The following is a 21,234-nucleotide window of genomic DNA, read 5'->3' as shown; positions in this document are numbered from 1 at the left end:
TAAAAAAATTTTAAGTATTTTAAAACATTCATAATCCCACCAAATACAAATATCATCATTTTTGCCATATCCTTGTTCCAGTATTTAACTGGCTTTAAAGTTCCAGTATTTAACTTTAACTCTTAGGCAATTTATCTAACCTCTTTGTGCCTCAGTTTCTACGTAGAATAGAGATAGTCACGGTAACTTCTCCAGAGTTATAGTGAAGATTAAATAAATACCTGTAAAGCACTCAGACTAACATAATTACATAATTAGAAACATAATTACAATTATGCATTCATTTTACACAAATATATACAATATCCTCTATAAAACAGACACTACCTAGAAGCTGGGAATACAAAAATGAATAAAATACCACCCTAAACCATTAACCCCAGAAGTAACTGGAAAGGTTGTAACAGATCTGGTCTCCCAAAAGATGCTAGGCCCACATGAAATTACAGGTAACTTTTATCAAATCCTTAAGGAACAGATAATTGCTTATTTAAACTATTTCCAAGCATAAGAACAAATCAAGATTTCCCAGTTCATTTTATCAAACTAATACAACCCAGATACCAAAACTTGATAAAGATAACATAAGAATATTACCAGCTCCCTTATGAATTGATGCAAAAATCCTAAAAAAGATTAGGAAGAAATCAACTCCAATGGTGTATTAAAAGATTAACGCTCCTTGACAAAGTATTTTTTATTCAAAGCCTGTTGAATTCAAAGTGTTGGTTCAATGTGAGAAAATCTATTAGTTGGGACTTCCTAGGTGACGCAGTGGTTAAGAATCCGCCTGCCAATGTAGGGGACAAGGGTTCAATCCCTGTTCCAGGAAGATCCCACATGCTGCAGAACAACTAAGCTCGTGCGCCACAACTATTGAGCCTGTGCTCTAGAGCCCGTGAGCCACAACTATTGAGCCCATGTGCCACAACTATTGAGCCCATGTGCCGCAACTACTGAAACCCACATGCCTAGAACCTGTGCTCCGCAACAGGAGAAGCCACCGCAATGAGAAGCCCACGCATGGCAAGAAAGAGTAACCCCGGCTCGCCGCAACTAGAGAAAGCCCATGCACAGCAGCGAAGACCCAATGCAGCCAATAAATAAAAATAAATAAATAATAAATTTTTTAAAAAGAAGAAAATCTATTAGTTAACAAAATGCACTGTTTAAAGGAGAAAAACTATAAGGGTCATTTTCATAGGACTTCAAGGTCATTTGATAAAATCACTAATCATCCTCAATTAAAAGTCCATAATAAATTAGGAATAAAATAAACCTTTCTTAATGTGATAGTGTACATATTAGGAACCAAAAGTGAATATGTTTAATAAAGAAACACTAATTCACTCTCCTTTAAGTCAGGACGAAGACAAAGATGGCTACTATTAGACAACTTTATTTTGATAATATAGTCAATGCAACAGATAAGAAAAAATAATGAGGCATAAACATAGGGGAAAAATACAATCAATATTTGTAGATGAGGGCTTCCCTGGTAGCGCAGTGGTTAAGAATCCGCCTGCCAATGCAGGCGACACGGGTTCAATCCCTGAGCTGGAAAGATTCTACATGCTGCAGAACAGCTAAGCCTATGTGCCACAACTACCGAGCCTGCACTTTAGAGCCCGAGAGCCACAACTACTGAGCCCACATGCCGCAACTACTGAAGCCCTCGCGCCTAGAGCCCATGCTCCGCAACAAGAGAAGCCACTGTAATGAGAAACCTGCACACCACAGTGAAGAGTAGCCCGTTTGCCACAACTAGAGAAAGCCCGTGCACAGCAATAAAGACCCAACACAGCCAAAAATAAAATAAATAAATAATAAATCTTTAAAAAAATATATTTGTAGATGATACACCTGCTAATCTAGAAAACATAGAGAACAAAATGAAAAACTATCAGAGCTAATAAAAGAATTCAATTAAGTAGCAAGGGGTTAGGTAACAATCTATCTAATAATCAGTTTAAAAATTAAGTGAAACTATAAAACTTTACTGAATAATATCAAAAAAGAACCAAACTAATTGAGACATGAGCCATGGGCCTAGATGAGATGTTTCAATGTTACAAAAAGCACCAACTGTCCCCAAATTAACATATAAACCCAATGAACTTCCAGTCAAAATCCCAATGGGATGGGAGAGAGGTCAGAGATTGACAAATTGCATTTAAAATTCATTTGAAAGAGTAAATGTAAGAGAACCATCCAAAATTTTTTGAAAAGGAAGAATAATGAACTACACTTTCACTACTAGGTATCAAATCATACTACAAAATTACAGAAAAGTAAATTAGTAAGACATAGCTATAGGAGTACACAAATAAAGATCAGACCATAATAGAGAATCTAGACAAAGATGAATGTGAAACTGTATATGTAACAAAGGTAACATAACAATGCTGCTTGTGGTAGAGGAGAGGTCAATATTACACTCCTGCACCATCTGCCCTTGTAACTATCATATTCTTTTTAAAAAATTATAGACATTTATTCCTTTAGTTGAAAAACCTATACACGAAATCAAAAATCTATGGTTTAAGACTTCTTCTGAGTGGAAAGTAATTTAAGGTCTCAAGAGCTTTTATGGGCCTGCAACATGTTTTCTGGAAATCACTTAACCAAGCCTTTTGAGACCCCAGAAGAAAGTAAGAGAAAAATTGGTTCAAGAAAACCAGTAATTAGATTTTGATATCAAACTACTATTCTTGATTTTATACATCCAGAACTGGAAAGAACTGGGACAATTCTTCTTCTGTATTTCCTATGGGCTCAAATTTACCATGGGGAACAGAAGACTAGCTGGAAGACATGATGAAAACAAAATAAATTCAACAGAATATGGTAGTATGACCTTTTATTTTTTTTTGGCCACACATGCAGCTTGTGGTATCTCAGTTCCCCGACCAAGGATTGAACCCGGGCCACAGCAGTGAAAGCACAGAACCCTAACCACTAGGCAACCACAGAACTCTCAGTGGTATGCTTTTAAGGAGGGCACAATTGACGGCCTGTGGTAAGTTTATGGAATGGTAAGGATTTTGAGAGCAGTTTGACTAGGGATGAAAAAAATAACTACAGAAAAGGTAAGGTAAGATTGGAAATAAGAACTTATATTGATAACCACATGACTTTTTTCACAGTAGCCTTATGGGAGTGGATAAAGTGTGTTACCCAAGATGACTTGTAAGACTGACTGAACTGAGCAATGACATACTTTCAAAGAAAGGTGGCTAGAGGGTTCATAATGATTACAAATTAGCATTACAGATAAAGTATTCAAAATTTTGAATAAAGCTGATTTTAACTTTCTAATTCACACACCTGAAAGATACCTACCTCATGGCCATCAACTTCCCAACCCTAGCACTGATTACCAGCTTACAAACCCCATTTACCTAATGTCCAATTTCCATCAGTTTCAATATATATCACTGTAAATACAACTACTGACTACTCTGTACGTAATTCAGGATTCCAGAGACCCCATGGAGACATGAGATTGAACCAGGAACATTCATCTTTTATGTGAATTTCAATGGCACCACAAAGACTGAGGCAATTTTGCTAACCAGGTTAAGGGAGATTTGTTTCATTTGTATGAGAACCCTCCTGCAACAGTTTCTATTCAATTCTAAAAATGTGCCATTCTTTTAAAGTTTCTCCTTTCAGAAGCAGCAAGTATATAAATGGAATGCTGGATTAAACCTAAAAATGTGGGCACTAGTCAACTTTCATTATTCTTCTACATGTGATCATGACAAAGGGTTAGGATATCCTCCTCCCATTCTACGCACTTCCAATCAAAATACAACTTTAAAAGTTTGTCCCTGCCAAACTATAAAACACAGTGACTTGAGAATAAACCAGCAGAGCACTGTATCACCCCAATAAAGTTGTAGGTTTCATCACATGCACCAACAAATCTATAGGGGTAGTTTCTGCACTCTTCTTTTAAAGAATTTATTTTTCACCTATCCTACCATAACACAGCATTTTAAACACTGACATATAACTCTCTAATACGATAAAGCAAAGATAAAAGTGTTTATAAAGCCAGGGATGAGTAACTTGCACGTGATTCTTACTTCTTACAGTTTCAAGGATTAAGCTGTCACTTCATGTAACTGCTGGTGCAGTGGATGATGTTAATGCCTCCTCCAGGCCTTGTTTCCTGGCCTACTCCTTAGAACTGTTTCCATGAAAGTGTATTCAAAAATAAATAAAGGCGGGAAAAAGATACAAGTGTTTATCTTCTTAGATATACCATCACTTAGAGCCTTCAAACATTATTACACTTTAATTTTCATAATTTCCCAACACATTCATGAAGCAATCTGCAGAAAACTGGTTCTAACAAATTAAAGAACACTTAAAATCTGATATTTGTATATATTGTGAAATGATTATCACAAGTCTAGTTAACATCCATCACCATAGTTAAAAATTTTTTTCTTAAATGAGAACTTCTAAGGTCTACTCTCTTAGCAACTTGCAAATATGCAGTACCATATTAACTATAATAGCCACATTATACATTACATCCCCATGACTTATTTATATTATAACTAGAAGTTTGTCCCTTTTGACCCCCCTTTACCCACTTTGCCCACTTCCCACCAGGGATCCCCTCTGGCAACCACCAATCTGCCCTCTACACCTATGAACTTGGTTACTGAATTCTTTTTTTAGATTCCACATATACGATCATATAGTATTTGTCTTTCTCTGATTTATTTCACTTAGCATAATGCCCTCAAGGTCCATCCATGTTGTGGCAAATGGCAAGATTTCATTCTTTTTCACGGATGAATAACATTCCACTGTATATGCATACCACAATTTCTTTTATCCATTCATCCATCAATGGACCCTTGGATTGTTTCCATGTCTTGGCTATGGTAAACAATGCTACAATGAACGTGGGATGCATGTATCTTTTCAAATTTGTGTTTTTGTTTTCTTCAGATAAATACCCAGGAGTGGCACTGTTGGATCATAAGGTAGTTAGTTCTATTTTTAATTTTTTGAGGAATCTCTATATTGTTTTCCATAGTGGCTACACCAACTAATATTCCCACCAACAGGGGATCGTTCCCTTTTCTCCACATCCTCATCAACACTTGTTATTTGTCTTTTTGATAATAACCATTCTAATAGGTGTGAGGTGATATTTCATTGTGGTTTTGATTTGTATTTCCCTGAGGATTAGTGATTAAGTGTTTCTTCATGTTCTTTTTGGCCATTTGTATGTCTTCTTTGGAAAAATGTCTATTCAGATCTTCTGCCCAGTTTTTAATCAGATTGTTTGGCTTTTTGCTATTGCATTGTATGAGTTCTTTATATATTTTTTTTCTTTATATATTTTGGATATTAGTCCCTTATCCAACAGATGATTTGCAAAAAGCTTCTCCCATTCAGTAGGTTGCCTTTTCATTTTGCTGATGATTTGCTTTGCCATGCAGAAGCTTTTTATAGTTTGACGTAGTCCCATTTGTTCATTTTTGCTTTTGTTGTCTTTGCTTTTGGAGTCAGATCCAAAAAATCATCACCAAGACCAACGTCAAGGAGCTTACTGCCTGTTTCCTTATAGGGGTTTTATGGTTTCAGGTCTTATATAAGTCTTTAACCATTTTGAGTTAATTTTTGTGTATGGTATCAGACACTGGTCCAGTTTCATTCTTTTGCATGTGGTGACTCTCAGAGCCCCACAGTGGCATCCAGTTTGCCTCTCAGCAACAGATTGAATGCTTCAAGCAAATTTTCACTGGTTAACACCCTGATAGACAGGCTTGCTATAGCCTGTATTCTTAGGAAACGTGCATTTACAGCCACCAAGGTGCACATAAATCCAATATACGACATAATCTCACTTGGCCTGTATCCCAGTCTATCACTTTATCAAGCCAAGTGGGGCAGGCAGTCCTGTGGAGTGCAGAGAGCTGGCAGTACTGTATCCTGAAAACAAGGTGCATTACATTGACTGCTTCTTTCCCCACAGCTCCTGGATGTACTTGTTAAGTACCCATCTTGGCTTACCTGATGGCTGCTGCCAGACAGAAAGACACTATCACTTTCTTAGTGATTCTCTACACAGAGGCAAGCATCTGATATTTCACTTTGTCTTCCAAATTAGTCACAGCCAAGTATTTATAAAACGCATATTTTTAATATATTACTGTCCTTAAGTTCTCTTTTATATTAGTTGGAGAATGATAATATATGCACACATATTTTAATTATATTTGATAGGTTATATTATGAATAAATTCCAAATCAGCATAAGAGATGACATTATAAGATATTTGTTAAAAAGTGGAGATGTTAGGTCTGATATGGCCAAGAACCATTTGAGTTATATGAACCAACACATTCTAATTTTCTCAAGTTATATTAAATTGAATTTCTATTGCTTGTGACCAAAAAGCACTAGATAAGAAAGTACTGGGAAAAAAAAAAAAAAGGATGAGGTGGGAAATTGAAATAAATATGGATGAGCAAATAAAAAAAAAAAAGAAAGTACTGGAAGAAAATATAGGAATAAATATTTTAAAATCTTGGAATAAGGAGAGACTTTTTAAGTATGGCGTGAAATCTAAAAGACTGAAAGATCTGATATCCTAAAAAATAAAAACATCTATACAACAAAAGTTACCAAGGACAAGAGAAAGGGCAGAATAGAAAGAAATTTATATTTACAACAATATATAAAAGATTATGATCCTTGCTACATAGAAAGAACTCCTATAAAACAATTTTTTAAACTCCATAATCAGAAAACTGGGCAAAGGATATCAATAAACAATTCATAGAAGAAGAAATACAAATTCCTAATAATTACATGAAAATAACCTTAATCAAGTGAAAAATCAAAGAGACATAAATTAATACAAAACTAGCTAGCATGTTTTTGTTTATCAGATTAGGAAAGATAAAGACTGATAATATCTAGTTTGATAAGGATGTTTGGTACACTTTCAAATACTGTTGGTGAGAATATAATGTTACAGTCTTTCTCAGAAGGGCAATTTGACAACATCAATTTTCAAATGGTCATACCCTTTGACTCAGCACCTTCTCTCTTAGAATTTGATCCTACAGAAACATTTCCATAGACGTTCACCCTCAAGGAAGATAAAGCAGTTAGTAGCAGACCTGTATTAACACCTAGAACAACTTAGAAAAGCCAGATACTTAGAAAAGCCAGATAGTTGGCGTGAAGGCAGAAGGAGAGCTGCTGAGGCAATGACCCGAGAGAGGGAAAAACCTTGGAGAGGGAGCTGGCTTCAGCAACTGTATTTGTTGATGTCGGGCAAGAGTAGAAGGCTGAGAATTCTGTACAAAGCTTCAATAGAAGGCTACTTGGGAGGGAAACAGCAAATTCAGACCCACTGGCAAAGACATGGGAGGCCTCAAGCACAAAGCAATTTTCCCTTCAGAACATTTAACAAATGTGGGACAATACAGGGCAGCAATTAAAAACCTTAAGTGGAAACCTTTGAAAAATAGAAAAGAGTTCTGTAGCACTCTCATGAAACCAAAATTGGAATTCAGAACCTACAATGGAGGAAGGGTCCCACAGAATATATCAGGCTCTAAATTGAAACCTTTGGATGCCAGAGGTGATTCCTAAGTAGACGATCTTTATCAGGGCTGTAACCCAGTTTTGACTTGACACAGTGCCTGGAAGAATCGAGGTGATCATCCACCATTCTATATGCCTGGCAAGAAAACAGTGAACCTGCTCTAGAGAAAAGTAACATTGTCTAGAGCCTCTAATATTTTTTATACAAACTATGTACATTCAACCAAAAATTACTAGACATGCCAAATGAAAAGACCAATAACCAAAAACCAAGACGAAAAGACAGACAATAAAAACAGACCCACAGGTGATCCAGATACTGAAGTTACCAAAAAAGGGCTTTAACTATGATTAATATGTTCAAATAAAGGTGGAGAATATCACCAAAGAATCTGAATCCATATAGAAATCAAACTGAAATTTTACAAATGAGAAATATCATATCTGAAATAAGGAATTCATTTGATAGGTTTAGCACCAGAACAGATAGAGCAGAAGACAAAATCAATGATACTGAAGGTGGATCAACAGAAAATATCCAAGATGAAGTACAAAGAAAGAAAGAATTAAAAATATGGAAAGATAGATTCTCATAGACATACAAAAATATATAAACAAGAAGGACTGTTCAATGCATTATAGTCTATAATGATGAAAAAAGAAAATCTAACAGATCTCCAATGTTCATCATTAGGGAGTTGTCTAAATTAATTATTGTACATAAGATGGAATTCTATTCATGTGTTTAAATGTGACAGATCTGGCAGATCTATCAGCAATGACATGGAAAGATAGACAAAACCTCTGTTATATGAAGAAAATTAGATAATAAAGATATCTAATTAGATACTGTCCCTGCGCCCATAGAGCAGTGAGAAAAACTACAACAGGTATAAACTGGTACACAAATTGGATTTTTTATTTTCCATATAAACATAGCAAAATCCATTTTTACACACCTCTAATGGTTGGCTATTTTCTTCCTAAGTGTGTACCTAGAATGAAAATGTAACATCTGGCATTTTCTGATCCAACAGCAGGAAGTAGTCTCTAGTTGAGTTAAAAAAAAAAAAACACACACACAGCTAATGACTATATAGTCAATAGTGTTTACACAGGTTAATACTGTGAAGTTCCTTTTCACAGTACATCTAAATAAGTGTAAGGGAGCAGGACCCAATGGGGCCTTCCTGGGACAGACCCCACCATGTCCTCTGCCTGTCTCTTATCCGTAGAAAAACTTTAGAATGAAATTAATCAGAGAAAAACAGAATAAAATTAACCAGAGAAATGAGAAAATATAGAAGCAAAGGAAAGCAGTCAAAAAACCAAACAATAATAGTTTAGTCATTAAACAAAGTTAAGGACCTTTAGTTCCTCTTCAAGGGCTATAGATAATATTCTGAGCCATAGCCTTCGAGCTGTTCTACAGATACTGAAGCCCATACCAGGTGGAAGAAGTTAACTAGATGATGACCAGACTGTAGCCATGACATAATTCTCTTACACAATTCTGAGAACTGGCCTCAAGGAAATGGGAATAAACCAACCCTGGAACTGAAGATTAACTGTGCTTAAAACAATCAAGATGATCCCAATCAAACCACCGCATGACCAACTTCAAGATGACTGTTGGAGCTGACTGTGCTGTTTGCACATAGCCACCTCCCTCTGCCTATATACCCCTGAAACTCCTGTGTAAAAGCTCTTGCCCCTTGATCGGCAAGGGAGGAGTTGGCCTTTGGACACAAGTCTGCCTTTTCCCCAGGTTGCCAGCCTCCCAAATAAAGCAGCCTTTCTTTCCTACCAACACTGGTCTCTCAAGTACTGGCTTGTGAGCAGCAAGCAGCCAAACCTGAGTTCGGTAACACAGGTTAAAAAAAAAAGTAGGTCTATTTAAAGAAAATATTAAATAATAATGATGATGATAGAGAGGGAAAATGACTAAAACGCAGAAAACACTGATTTAGAGCCAAAGTCACTGGGTTCATGACATCCACACACACAAAAAAGCGGGTGGGGGAGGGGTACCCATGGTTAATATACTTTACAAGCAATAGGATTAAAATATTCAGAAGATTGCTACACCATTGTTTACTGTAAAATCAATGTTAACTCTCTATCCTACAACTAATCTGAAATAACATGCCACTTAATTCTATTAGCTGAAGTAGCTAATAGCTAATTAGCAGATACTGACTGGCTGACCCCAAATCCACTCTCAACTGCCTTCTCTCTTGCCACCTCCTACTGCAAAGGACAGAAAAGCTAAATTCATGCTCTCCTAGCTTTCTTTACAGCTGGGGGTGAGGAGCATGTGACAAAGTGCCCAGGGAATGGAATTTTCTAGCTAAGAAGTATAGAGGTGGGAGTGGAGCAGTGAAAAAGATTTTCCTTTCCTTCAAAATATGGGACAAATAAACTGGTGCTATCCCTTTCCCCTTTCTTCCTGCCTGAAGTCCTAAGGCAGCAAGCATGAGTGAAAGACCAAGAGAATCACAGGGATCCAACCCTAACATGGTTGAGAAACTGAACTAACCTGCTGTGACCTACCTACAGACTTCCTATTATGTGCAAGAAAAAAAAGCTTGTTTAAGCCATCATTAAATCAGGTTATAAGTTGCTTGCATGTTACTAAGGTAATATGATTATCAGTAAAGGACATGTGAGAAAAGGAAGCTCATGTCTTTCACCCACTCTTACTTAAAGAGACAATGTAGTAGCAGAGCAGACCACAACTTCCTATGGTATAAAGAGGCAAAGCAACCAAGGAGAACTGATTCAAGTTAATAACTTCACACTGATATAAGTCTGGCAAAGAATTTTTTATATAAATTTATTTATTTATTTATTGGCTGTGTTGGGTCTTTGTTGCTGTGCATGGGCTTTCTTTAGTTGCAGAGAGCAGGGGCTACTCTTTGTTGTGGTGAGCAAGTTTCTGATTGCGGTGGCTTCTCTTGTTGTGGAGCAACAGGCTCTAGGCACATGGGCTTCAGTAGCTGGGGCACACGGGCTTAGCTGCTCCACGGCATGTTGGATCTTCCTGGACCAGGGCTTGAACCCATGTCCCCTGCACTGGCAGGCAGATTCTTAACCACTGCATCACCAGGGAAGCCCTGGCAAGGAATTTTTGAGCAAAACATTTAAAAATTTGACTGCCTCCTTTACTTGTATATGACCCAGCTCAAGGGCTCTGTGAGAAAAGTGTACACAGCCTAGGTCCTAAAAAATTCTAGGCATTTGATAAATGTTAGTCAACTTCTTCTTTATTAGACTGTAGACAGGATATATGGCTGCCCAAGGGCATTCATATTATTTTTAAGCATTCATACAGTAGACCTCACAAATTAGGGTAATTCTGCCCATTCTTATTTGACAACTAAAAAAAATCTTCTTGATTTTATTTCCATTAAAGGAAACCCAGCAGAAACTCCATTTGTCCAACTGGCAAGAAATTATCAGCTAATAATCAGAGAAACACAAGTTGATCACTTTACTTAGATGCCCCAATTCTCTTATTAATTTAAGGGCTGTGAACAAGAGCTGCTACCTAAAATACATAGATCCAATTTCTCTGGCCAAACTGAGATTATTTGAGCATCAAAATGAATAATGATTAAAACAAAATGCATAAGTCCAGGCTAAAATAAGTAAGTAGACAGATAAGGTAGGGCAGAGAGAGAAAAAAACTCTTTTTCTCTTTAAACAAATGATTGTCTATTAGCTGTAGAAAGAATCAAAGAAATAAAAAGTCATTATTTTATAGCCATTATAGTAATAATTCAGGTAAGAATCATCAATGGAGTCTACTATCATTAGCTAAAGAGGTTTAAATAAAAATAAATCAGGGACTTCCCTGCTAGTGCAGTGGTTAAGAATCCACCTGCCAATGCAGGGGACACAGGGTTCAATCCTGGGTCCAGGAAGATCCCACAAGCTGCCGAGCAACTAAGCCTGTGTGCCACAACTACTGAACCTGTGCTCTAGAGCCTGCCAGCCACAACTACTGAGCCCGGGTGCCACAACTACTGAAGCCCACGTGCCTAGAGCCCGTGCTCCACAACAAAAGAAGCCACCACAATGAGAAGCCTGTGCACTGCAATGAAGAGTAGCCCCCGCCTTGCTGCAACTACAGAAAGCCCACACGCAGCAATGAAGACCCAACACAGCCAATAAATAAAAATAAATTAATTAATTAAATTAAAAACAATAAAAAATAGATTAATGCCTAGGTAGAGAGTGGTACCTCCAATCAAAATCAGAAATAAAGAAAAAGGATCAAGTCTGGAAGAAAAGAGTTTGGTTTCCATTTTTGTGAGTTTGTAGTATCTATGGAACATCCAAATAGAAATGTCTAACAAGAGATTATACATTCAAGTCAAATTAGGGAGAAAGGTCAAAAAGAAATATAGATCTGGGAGTCTTTAGTATACAGGTAATTATGAGAACTGTGAGAGAACCTGAGAATGGCCAGAAAGAGCTTATAGAGCAGTATTCTCAACCAGAAACAATTTTGCTCCCCCAGGGGAAATCTGGCAATACCTGGAGACATTTTTGGTTGTTATAACCTGGGGGGAGGGGAGGTTGGTTACTACATGTAATAGGTAGAGGCCAGGGATGCTGCTAAACATCCTACAACATACAGGAGAGCCCTACACAACAAAATTATCCAGCCAAAATGTCAATAGTCATTTGACATAAAGTTAAGAAACCTTGTTGAAGAGTAAGAAGAAAAGCAAAATGAAGGAAACACCTCAGGAAAACAAATATCTAGAAATATTATCCAAAGAAGGAGAAGCTGGAAAATAGGTAAATCAAGAAAATATATACTATCATGTTAGTTGGAGAAGAAGAGACTTTCAAGGGGGAAGAAAAAGACCAAAAATGTTGAAATCAGTGAATTGTACCCATAAATAAAAAATTTAAAGTATCCACTGGGTAGGTAACCACCAGAATAGAAGGTCACCAGGGATTTTAGTGAAAAAAGGGCCAGACTATAGCAGCAGCAGAATAATGGGAGATGAGAAAGTGTACAAAATAAACACAGGCTCCCCTTAAGAAATATTATTGAAAGGGGAAGGAAATAAGATTAGGCAGTAATTAAAGCAGTGGTTCTCAACTCTGGCAACAACCAGAATAACCTAAGTAGCTTTTAAAAATTACCAATGCTTGGACCTCACCCAGAATAATTAAATCAGAACCCCTGGGGGCAGAGCCCAGGTATCTATATTTTTAAAAGTATCCTCAGTGAAACTAACGTGCAGCAGAGCTAAAGGAGGGGGGAGGGGTGTAAGGGGACGGGGGAGGGGTGTAAGGGGACGGGGCAGGGAGCAGTAAAGGGGGGAAAGGGAGCAGGGAGAAGGAAATGAATAAAACAAAATCCCAAAAGAAATATTTAATGAATGGATACATGGGCTGATGGAGTTGTTTCGAAAAAAAGAAAGGATACCTCATCTCAGGAGGCTTAAAGGAAAAATAAATACTGATGTAGAAGAAGGGCACAAGGATTTGGGGAGTTCACGCTTCAGGTCCCAATTTTTATAATGAAGAATACAAATAAGCTGCTGAGAATCAGCTACTAGATGGGAAATTCGGAGAGTGAAATCTGGTGATAGTTCAAAATATTTGCAGAGGGAAATGCAAATTAAAAGATTAATCAAAAGCATTGCTAGTTTAACAGAGATTAAATGCCCTTTCCCTGCTGCAGGGGCCCCAATGGGCATATTTATATGATTTTCCTCCAGCAGTACTTATCCATCCCTGAATAAAGGAGCATGGAAAAGTGGACCACAGCACTGATTGGTAGTTTAGCAGGCAGGAGAAAAAAAAAAAGCACAGGATGTAAAAGTTTAGATGAACTATAGTTGAGTTCAACAATGGGGTCCAAACCAGGTAGTAAAGGGAAAGTAATACAGATGCAGTTTAATTGACACAGTAAACGATTGATTTACCTCTGAGCACCAGAAGTTATTAAAAGTCTAAGATTTCACTGGCTTTTGTACTAGATAATGCCATCAAATCAGACTTCCCATATCCTACAATTGTCCTAAAAAAGACTGTCTGCAACTAACTTTGAAATTTACGAAATATAAGATGAACTAATGGACAACTCAATGAATAGATATGTGATAAAGTAAGTATAATAAAATATTAATAGTAAAATCTAGGTGTGTGGAGGGGAGGGGAGTGTAGGCTCTAGAACAGCAGTGTCCAATAGGACTTTCTGAGATGATGAAACTGTTTATAACCTGTGCTGTGAAATACGGTGTCTACTCACTATCTGTGGCAACTAAGCCCTTGAAAAGTGGCAAGTGTGACTGAGGAATTTTGAGTCTTTTAAACTTTTAATTAATTTAAATTGATACAACCACATGTGGCTAGTGGATGCTATACCAGTTAGTGCAGCACTAGACACATACATCCCTGGGTTCAAGTCCTAGATCCACCATTGATCCAAGTTACTTTACTTCTCTGAGTCTCAGTTTATTCTTACATAAAATGAGAATAGCAACAATACCTACCATTTAAATATGGATTAAATGAGATAAGCATAAGAAGTATGAAGCACAATCCTATGGATATGGCAAACACTTGAAAAAAATAAGTATTTATTATTCCTACTAAATGGGATCCATGAGATCAAGGACCACCATCTGTTTCGCTCACCATTATATCCCCAGCATCCAGTACAAATGTCCCAGCACAAAAGACACTGAATAAATATTTGTTGCATGAATGTTTTACAGTCACAAGACTCTATATTCCTATTCAATTTCATATTAAGTCCACTGCTCCAACCTATGGAGGTCTTTTTGAATCCTAATGTCATCCAATATATCTGCTATCCCTTACAGTATCTTCTGAAATTTTGATAAACATATCACCTATATATTAATCTGAAATATTAATAAAAATATTAACCACAGGCCTATATCATTATTTTTATCATCCTTCAGTTTATCATCATTTGTAGACTGGTACTAGTGGAGTACAAACACTCAATTTGGCTTCATTTTCATTCTGTATATATAACCCCATCTTGTCCACAGTGGTAATAAGTATGAAAATCTTATAAAGATTAGATTACGTCAATATGTCCTTCACTGAAACTACCCTTAAAAAGAACTTAAATAACAACTTTGCACTCACCTTTCAAAAGCTGGGGATCTATCAGGACGAGTACTTCCTCGAGATCTGTATCTCTGAGTCACTGACAGCCGTGGAGGCCGACTTGGTCCCCAGAAGTCAGTGTGAGTTTGGTGACCCCTCTCATTGGCTCTATTATCTTGGTCCAGTAGACTGCTACTTAGAAAAGGTCTAAAATCTTGGAAAAACATCGTGGGGTCCAAATGGTCCCAGAACTAAGAAAAACCAGAAATAAATCATGTTACTGGTTTTAAGAAAAGAAGAAAGAGGAAACAGGAAGAAGAAATACTGAAAAAAGAGAGGATTCTCTCTCTCAACACTTCAAAATTCAGCAGTTCCAAAATAAAGAAATGTATGCTTCTCCAATTTCATGGAGGAGAAAAGAGAAGTCTTTCAAGTGTAATCATAGGTGGAAAAAATTTTGCATACAAAGAAACAATTTCCTTCATATAGAAACAAGCCAATGGCTGGACCTTAACACTGAGCTCATATCCACATGCCTCTGACCAGTTTCCCACACTAAAAATAAAAACATGAGCCAAAGGTGATCATGAACTTCTATCCTAAGCATAATCAATCATCTAGATCAACATTATAACCGTGTGTTTTGTAATGACATCCACATTTCCACCATAGAATAAACTAAGATTAAATAAAATGGATGTGTTTATACACTTGCAGAAAAAAGCATCATCACCACAAAGTGAAGACAGATGTCTATAAAATACTTAACTTATAGAAGGTGCATCAGAAAGCTGTGGCAAAGCTGTGCCAAAGTAGTACAAGAATGTCTGATAAGACCATTCTACTGTATACACTTTTTACTAAAAGGGTCTTGGGGGGGGTCTAGGGGGAGGAGTGGGGGGTAGTGTTTGTTGGGTTTGATGGAGGAATCACTAAATAGAGTAAACGGAAAAAAAACAATCTCTGAAATAATTTAAATTTTATTATCTGTTTATCCATCTACCTGTTGACAGGCATATGGGTTGTTTCTAATTTCTTATTATTACTAATAGTTGCTATGAACAACTGTGTACATATCTTAGAGGAGAGGAATGGCTGAATCATATAGCTGATGTATTTTTATCTTTTTTAAAAAACAGCTAATCTGTTTTCTAAAGTTGTACCATTTTTATATTCAATTTCAGTTTCTCCACAGCCTCACCAAAAGTTAATACGGTCAGTCTTTTAAATTTTAGCCATACTGATAGTTGTGTAGTGGTATTCCATTTTCGTATTTTTGTTTGTTTGTTTTTTGGTGGTGCCACATGGCATGCAGGATCTTAGCTCCCCAATCAGGTATCGAACCCGTGCCCCCTGCAGTGGAAGCGCAGAGTCCTAACCACTGGACTGCCAGAGAATTCCCTCCTGTTGTTTTAATTTTCATTTCCCTAATGACCAGTGATGTTGAGCTTTTTTTTTTTTTTTTTGCCACCTATATATCTTTTTTGGTGAAGTAAATTGTTCAAATCTTTTACCATTTTCTAAAAATGGGTTGTTTTCTCATTATTTCATTTTAAGAGGTCTCTACATAGCCTGGATACAAGTTTTTAATCAAATAATGATTTGAATATATTTTCTCCAAGTCTGTGGCTTGTTTTTTCATTCTCACAGAGAAGGGCATAAGTTTTTAATTTTAATGAGGTCCAACTTATCAATTTTTCTTTTATGAATCATGCTTTTTATAGACCTAAAAAATCTGTCTAACCCAAGATCACAAAGGTTTTCTCCTATATTTTCTTCTTCAAGTTTTAAAAAGTTTTACATTGACACTTATTATCCATCTTCAGTTAATTTCTGCATGCGGTTTAAAGTATGTATCCAAGCTCATGTTTTTGTACTATGGCTATCCAATTGTTTCAGCACCATTTATTAAAAAAAAAAGGCAATCTCTTTTCTCCTGGATTACCTTTGTCAAAATCAGTTGTCCACAAGTGTGTGGGTCTGTTTCTAGACTCTATTCTATTCTTTTGATCTATCCAGATGGTAATACCACAGTCTTAACTGCTGCAGCTTTATAGTAAGTCTTGAAATCAGGTAGTATAGTCCTCCAACTTTTTTCTTTTTCAGAGTTGTTTTGGCTAGTCTACATTTTTGCACTTCCATATGAATTTTAGAATCTGCTCATCAATTTCTATTATAAAGCTGACTGGGATCTTGACTGGAATGAAAATGAACCTATAAATGACATCCTAACAAATATTAAATCCTCTGTTTCATGAGCAGGATATATTTCTCCGCTTATTTAGGTATTTTTTAATTTCTCTAAGTAATATTTTATAGTTTGCGTTTAAAGAATTTCATATTTTTATGCTAATGTAAATATTTTTTAATTTCAATTTCCAACTGTTTATTGCTAATATGTAGAAATAAAATTGATTTTTTAATGTTTTTCTTATATCTTCCAATCTTGCTAATTCACCAGCTCTAACAGCTTTTTTTAATACATTTCATCAGATTCTCTACATAAAAGATCATGTCAACTGTGAATAGACAGTTTCATTTCTTCTTTCCAATCTGGATGCCACTATGTCTCTCTGTCTCTATCTTTCTATCTTACCTTATTGCACAGGCTAGAACCTTCCTTACAATGCTGAACATAAGTGGTGACAATGGACATCCTGGTCTTTTTCCGAATCTAGCTGGAAAACAATCAGTTTTTCACCATTAATTAACATGTTAGTTGTAAGTTTTTAGTAGATGCTCTTTGTCAAATTAAGGCAGTTCTCACCTATTTCTAGCTTAATGAGAGTTTTTATCAAAAATTGATGTTAGATTTTGTCAAATGCTTTATCTGCATCTATTGAGATGATCACCTGGTTTAAATGATCATAAGTTTAAATCTTATTTTTTAGTGTTATTTTACATGGTGAATTACACTGGTAGATTTTCAAATGTTGAACTAACATTCAAATGTTGAGCTAACCATGCAGTCCTGGGATAAATCCCACTTGATCATGATATATAACCTTATATATTGTTAGGTTCTACTTGCTAAAATTTTGTTTAGAATTTCTGCATCTATGTTCATGAGGGGATATTGGTCCACATCAACCCCAAAAGTTTTCTTGTAATGTCTCTGTGAGGTTTTGAGAATCTAAATTACTTCTATTTTTTAGAATTTTATTTTTGAAAGCTGTTTAAACACAATTATTTAACAAGTCCACCAACATAATAAAACCAATTTTTTGGTCAATAAATTTCCCAAAAATTATATAATTTTTATTATTTTTAGTGTGTCTTTTCACACTCAAAGTATCCCATTTTGAGAAATAAATTATATGGTTATTATATCATTAATATTGCTAAAGAAGCAATAAACTTTAAACTGCCATTGGAGCAGAGTTAAATGACATTAAATTAGCTGTTCCAAACACCTCTACCTTATTTTGAACTGCACATGGACCCAAGAGAAGTTTTTGGAGAGACTAACTCTTTGTCCATGGTTTTAGATACTAGAAACCTAGACTACATCTTCGTTTAGAGAAAGGTAATAGCTTTTATTAGCAAATGGGTAAAGAAGCACAAGGCTCCCATTTACCATGGAAATAATGCTTCTACTTAGAGGTAAATGGAAAGCTGAATAAAGTTATTGGAAACATAATAGCTAAGAGGACAACTTGAAAGACCTACACTTTAAAAGGTCTGTCTCTAGAAAATAAATTTGTCCAATAAATTAAGGAAAATTAGAATAGTTTTTTTAAATATTAATAAGCATTAGAATGACTATCAGGAGCAGTGGATACTGAAAGAAAAATAAAAACAATGCTCATCCTCAAATCAGCTCAGACACCTGGAATATAAGGCTCAAAAATAAATGGAAATTAAGAGGTTTATAATATGCTGGCTGGGCAAGAGAGGACCCTTACAACAAATCTCAAGGCTATGGCTGACTAAGGCAAATTCCTAAATTTTATAAAAATAGAGTATTCAAATGCCATTCACAAAGGAAAAAATACAATGTCCAACACCCACCCATCCCCCAAAATGTAAACACTGTGCCATAAAAAATCTCTTGAAAAGCATCTTTTCCCAAATGAGTTTAAATTTACAGGCTAAGGATTCCGGTCAACTGGCAGTCACTGAATAAAAAAACTGGCAAGGCTGACACCAACACTGTTTTCTGTTTCACTCTTCTTCCTTCAGTTACCACTGAGTTTATGTTATGGTCTTTGCTTGGCAACAGTATTACTGCTGTGGACTTAGTAATGAATTACAGAAACAGTTCTTTGCACAACTGTTCAGGAGTTTTACTTGATATTTCCAAATGGACTGGATGTGAAGAAGGTAGTACAGTGGAATGAGCTGTTTTAACTCTTCATACTAAAAAGTGAGACAGATGAAAGATTTGGTTGAATTAATTCAAACTTTAAGATCCCATCCAGGCTGAAGCTACTCAAAGAATGCAAACTCTACCTGGCATTTGAGTACAAGCCCTCTGTCTGAGACTGAGAAGAATAGTAAACAGGTAAAGGATGATTTACTGTGGAAAGGAAAGTTAAACATTTGAAATCTTAACTTCTCTTTACTAGGTTTAATCATTTGAAATTACCATCTTTGTAGGTCAAAAACAGTAGAATATCAACAATTTTATTTACTGTGGTTCAATTTAACTTTATGTTCTTGATTACTTCAGAGCCTTCTCCACAGATCCCAGGACCACACACAAAAGAGCATGAGTTGGTACTGGAGAGAGCCTTCATGAAGGTAGAAGTAAAACTGCCCTCACAGACTACTGACCTCCTCGCCTAACTACCAGAGGTACTAGTCCCAGACCCCTGCTAACTATAGACTTAAATTACTAAACCCAAAGGTGAGGAGGGAAGAATCAGAGTTTTCATGTCCACCTATGACCTCTTCATTCATTCATTCATTACTCTTCCCTAACAGAGGAGTGATACATCTGATTGGTGAGTGGCAAAAGCCTACCATCTGCTAATTCACATTTCTCCAATGGATGGAGTTCATTTATAAGGAGGCTGCACAAATGCAAACAAAGTGGTTCTGAGTATTTGTGCCTGCTCAGCAGCCTCTAATTCTCAACTGGGTCATCCTGTGCAGACTTAGGATGTCCACTTGGCCACACATCAACTGTGCTCTCCAATCTGGCTGAATAAAAACTAAATCTTTATTTCCATCTGCCTGGCATCTATGTTTTATTTTTCAGTATGTTCTAGACTCTGAGATGGAGGGAAGAGGTATGATCAATTATCAACCATCACATATAACCAAACATGTTTTAACACAGGATAAAAGTTTAATATAGCACAGGCATGAAAGAATATGAAGTCATAAAATATATAATTCTTATAACTATGAAGAGATAAGAAGGATTTATGATGTAACCCTAAGTAAATTTTAAAAATCAGAAATACAATATGGTATATTCTATGATTATATCTGAAAACAGTTATGAAGCATGAATGTGAGAAATGGAAAGTATTATAAATAAATAAATTAATTAATTAAAAACAAGGTAATGAGAATATGGAAGATTTTTCATTTTAAAAAAATCTTCTTAATGTTGTTATAATATCTTTCAGTATCTATGCCTCAGGACAAAACCTGAAAGGAAATGTACAGAGGAAGGGGGCTCTGAGAATAGTGGGACTCCAGATGTTTTTTAATACCTTTTTTATTGCCCATTATAATGCTGCATATGTACGAAAACAAATTTTATTTAAATAAATATAAATCAGACTGCTCAGAGCACCCTGCCTTCTTGCACCCCTGGGAGTTCTTTTTCTAGAAAGCCATCTATCTTATTTTCTGCTAATCTGAGGCAGAAGCCGCTGCCGCCCTTGCACTGAAGTGATATATTCAGGTAAGCTGACACTTTCGGATCAGATGTCTCACTGGTCATGGTCAGAAGCTTTCAAGTAATCAATGAAACCCTCAGATAGCCATGGGCTCAATTCCCCAGGTTACTAACAGGAACCTCAGAATAGCTATGTCTTCTCTCTCTACAAACTGCTGGCAACATTTCTAGATTCACTCTCCCCTGACCCTCACACATTACTCAAACATAGTTCCCATTTAACTGGCAACCCTCCTCCATCCTCATCCACTCTCCCAATCTCCCCCACCCCAAACCCAATTTAGGAAAAAAAACCCAATTCCGATTATATTAGAAATTTTGCTTGGACTAAGCCTCTTCTAATATATCTAGTATTTTAAGAATTCAGCTATTAGTGTATGCTAAGAAAATAACCTCTTCATTGTAACAAGCAACTGCAGCTGAAGAAAAATAGAGCAAAACTGAGCATAAGACTTTGCTGAAATTACCAACTGAAATATAGATTAAGAAAAATAATTTTTACTTCCATACATAATTTTCTTTCTAAGTTTATTCTCCAGTAACATGGGTATAAGACCTTATAGCCTATGAATACTATCTTGAGACAGTGTTTCTCACCTCTTAGCTTATCTAAATTCCACCTACCCTTTAAGGCTCCAGTACTTGAAGCCTTGTTTTATCTTCTCCATGAAGGAGTTTTACT

General features: G+C 36.2%; 1 protein-coding gene across 2 annotated transcripts in view; it reads right to left on the bottom strand.

The window, feature by feature from the left end:
* The window catches only part of RNF115 (ring finger protein 115), a 67,103-nt gene that overhangs the window by 19,092 nt on the left and 26,777 nt on the right, over window positions 1-21,234 (bottom strand). The window contains exons 1-2 of one of the 2 annotated variants that reach the window (XM_057721425.1): window positions 17,295-17,601; window positions 14,738-14,949 (exon numbers count right to left, since the gene is read on the bottom strand). In XM_057721425.1, coding sequence (XP_057577408.1) covers window positions 14,738-14,949; window positions 17,295-17,354 — 272 coding nt within the window. In that variant the 5' untranslated portion in view covers window positions 17,355-17,601. Of the gene's footprint in view, window positions 1-14,737; window positions 14,950-17,294; window positions 17,602-21,234 lie in introns of those variants that run through there. The other variant, XM_057721416.1, reaches the window with a different exon arrangement.

This window comes from Hippopotamus amphibius, chromosome 1, assembly GCF_030028045.1.
Source record: "Hippopotamus amphibius kiboko isolate mHipAmp2 chromosome 1, mHipAmp2.hap2, whole genome shotgun sequence".
Lineage (NCBI taxonomy): Eukaryota > Metazoa > Chordata > Mammalia > Artiodactyla > Hippopotamidae > Hippopotamus > Hippopotamus amphibius.
This window is presented reverse-complemented; position numbering and strand designations above follow the sequence as displayed.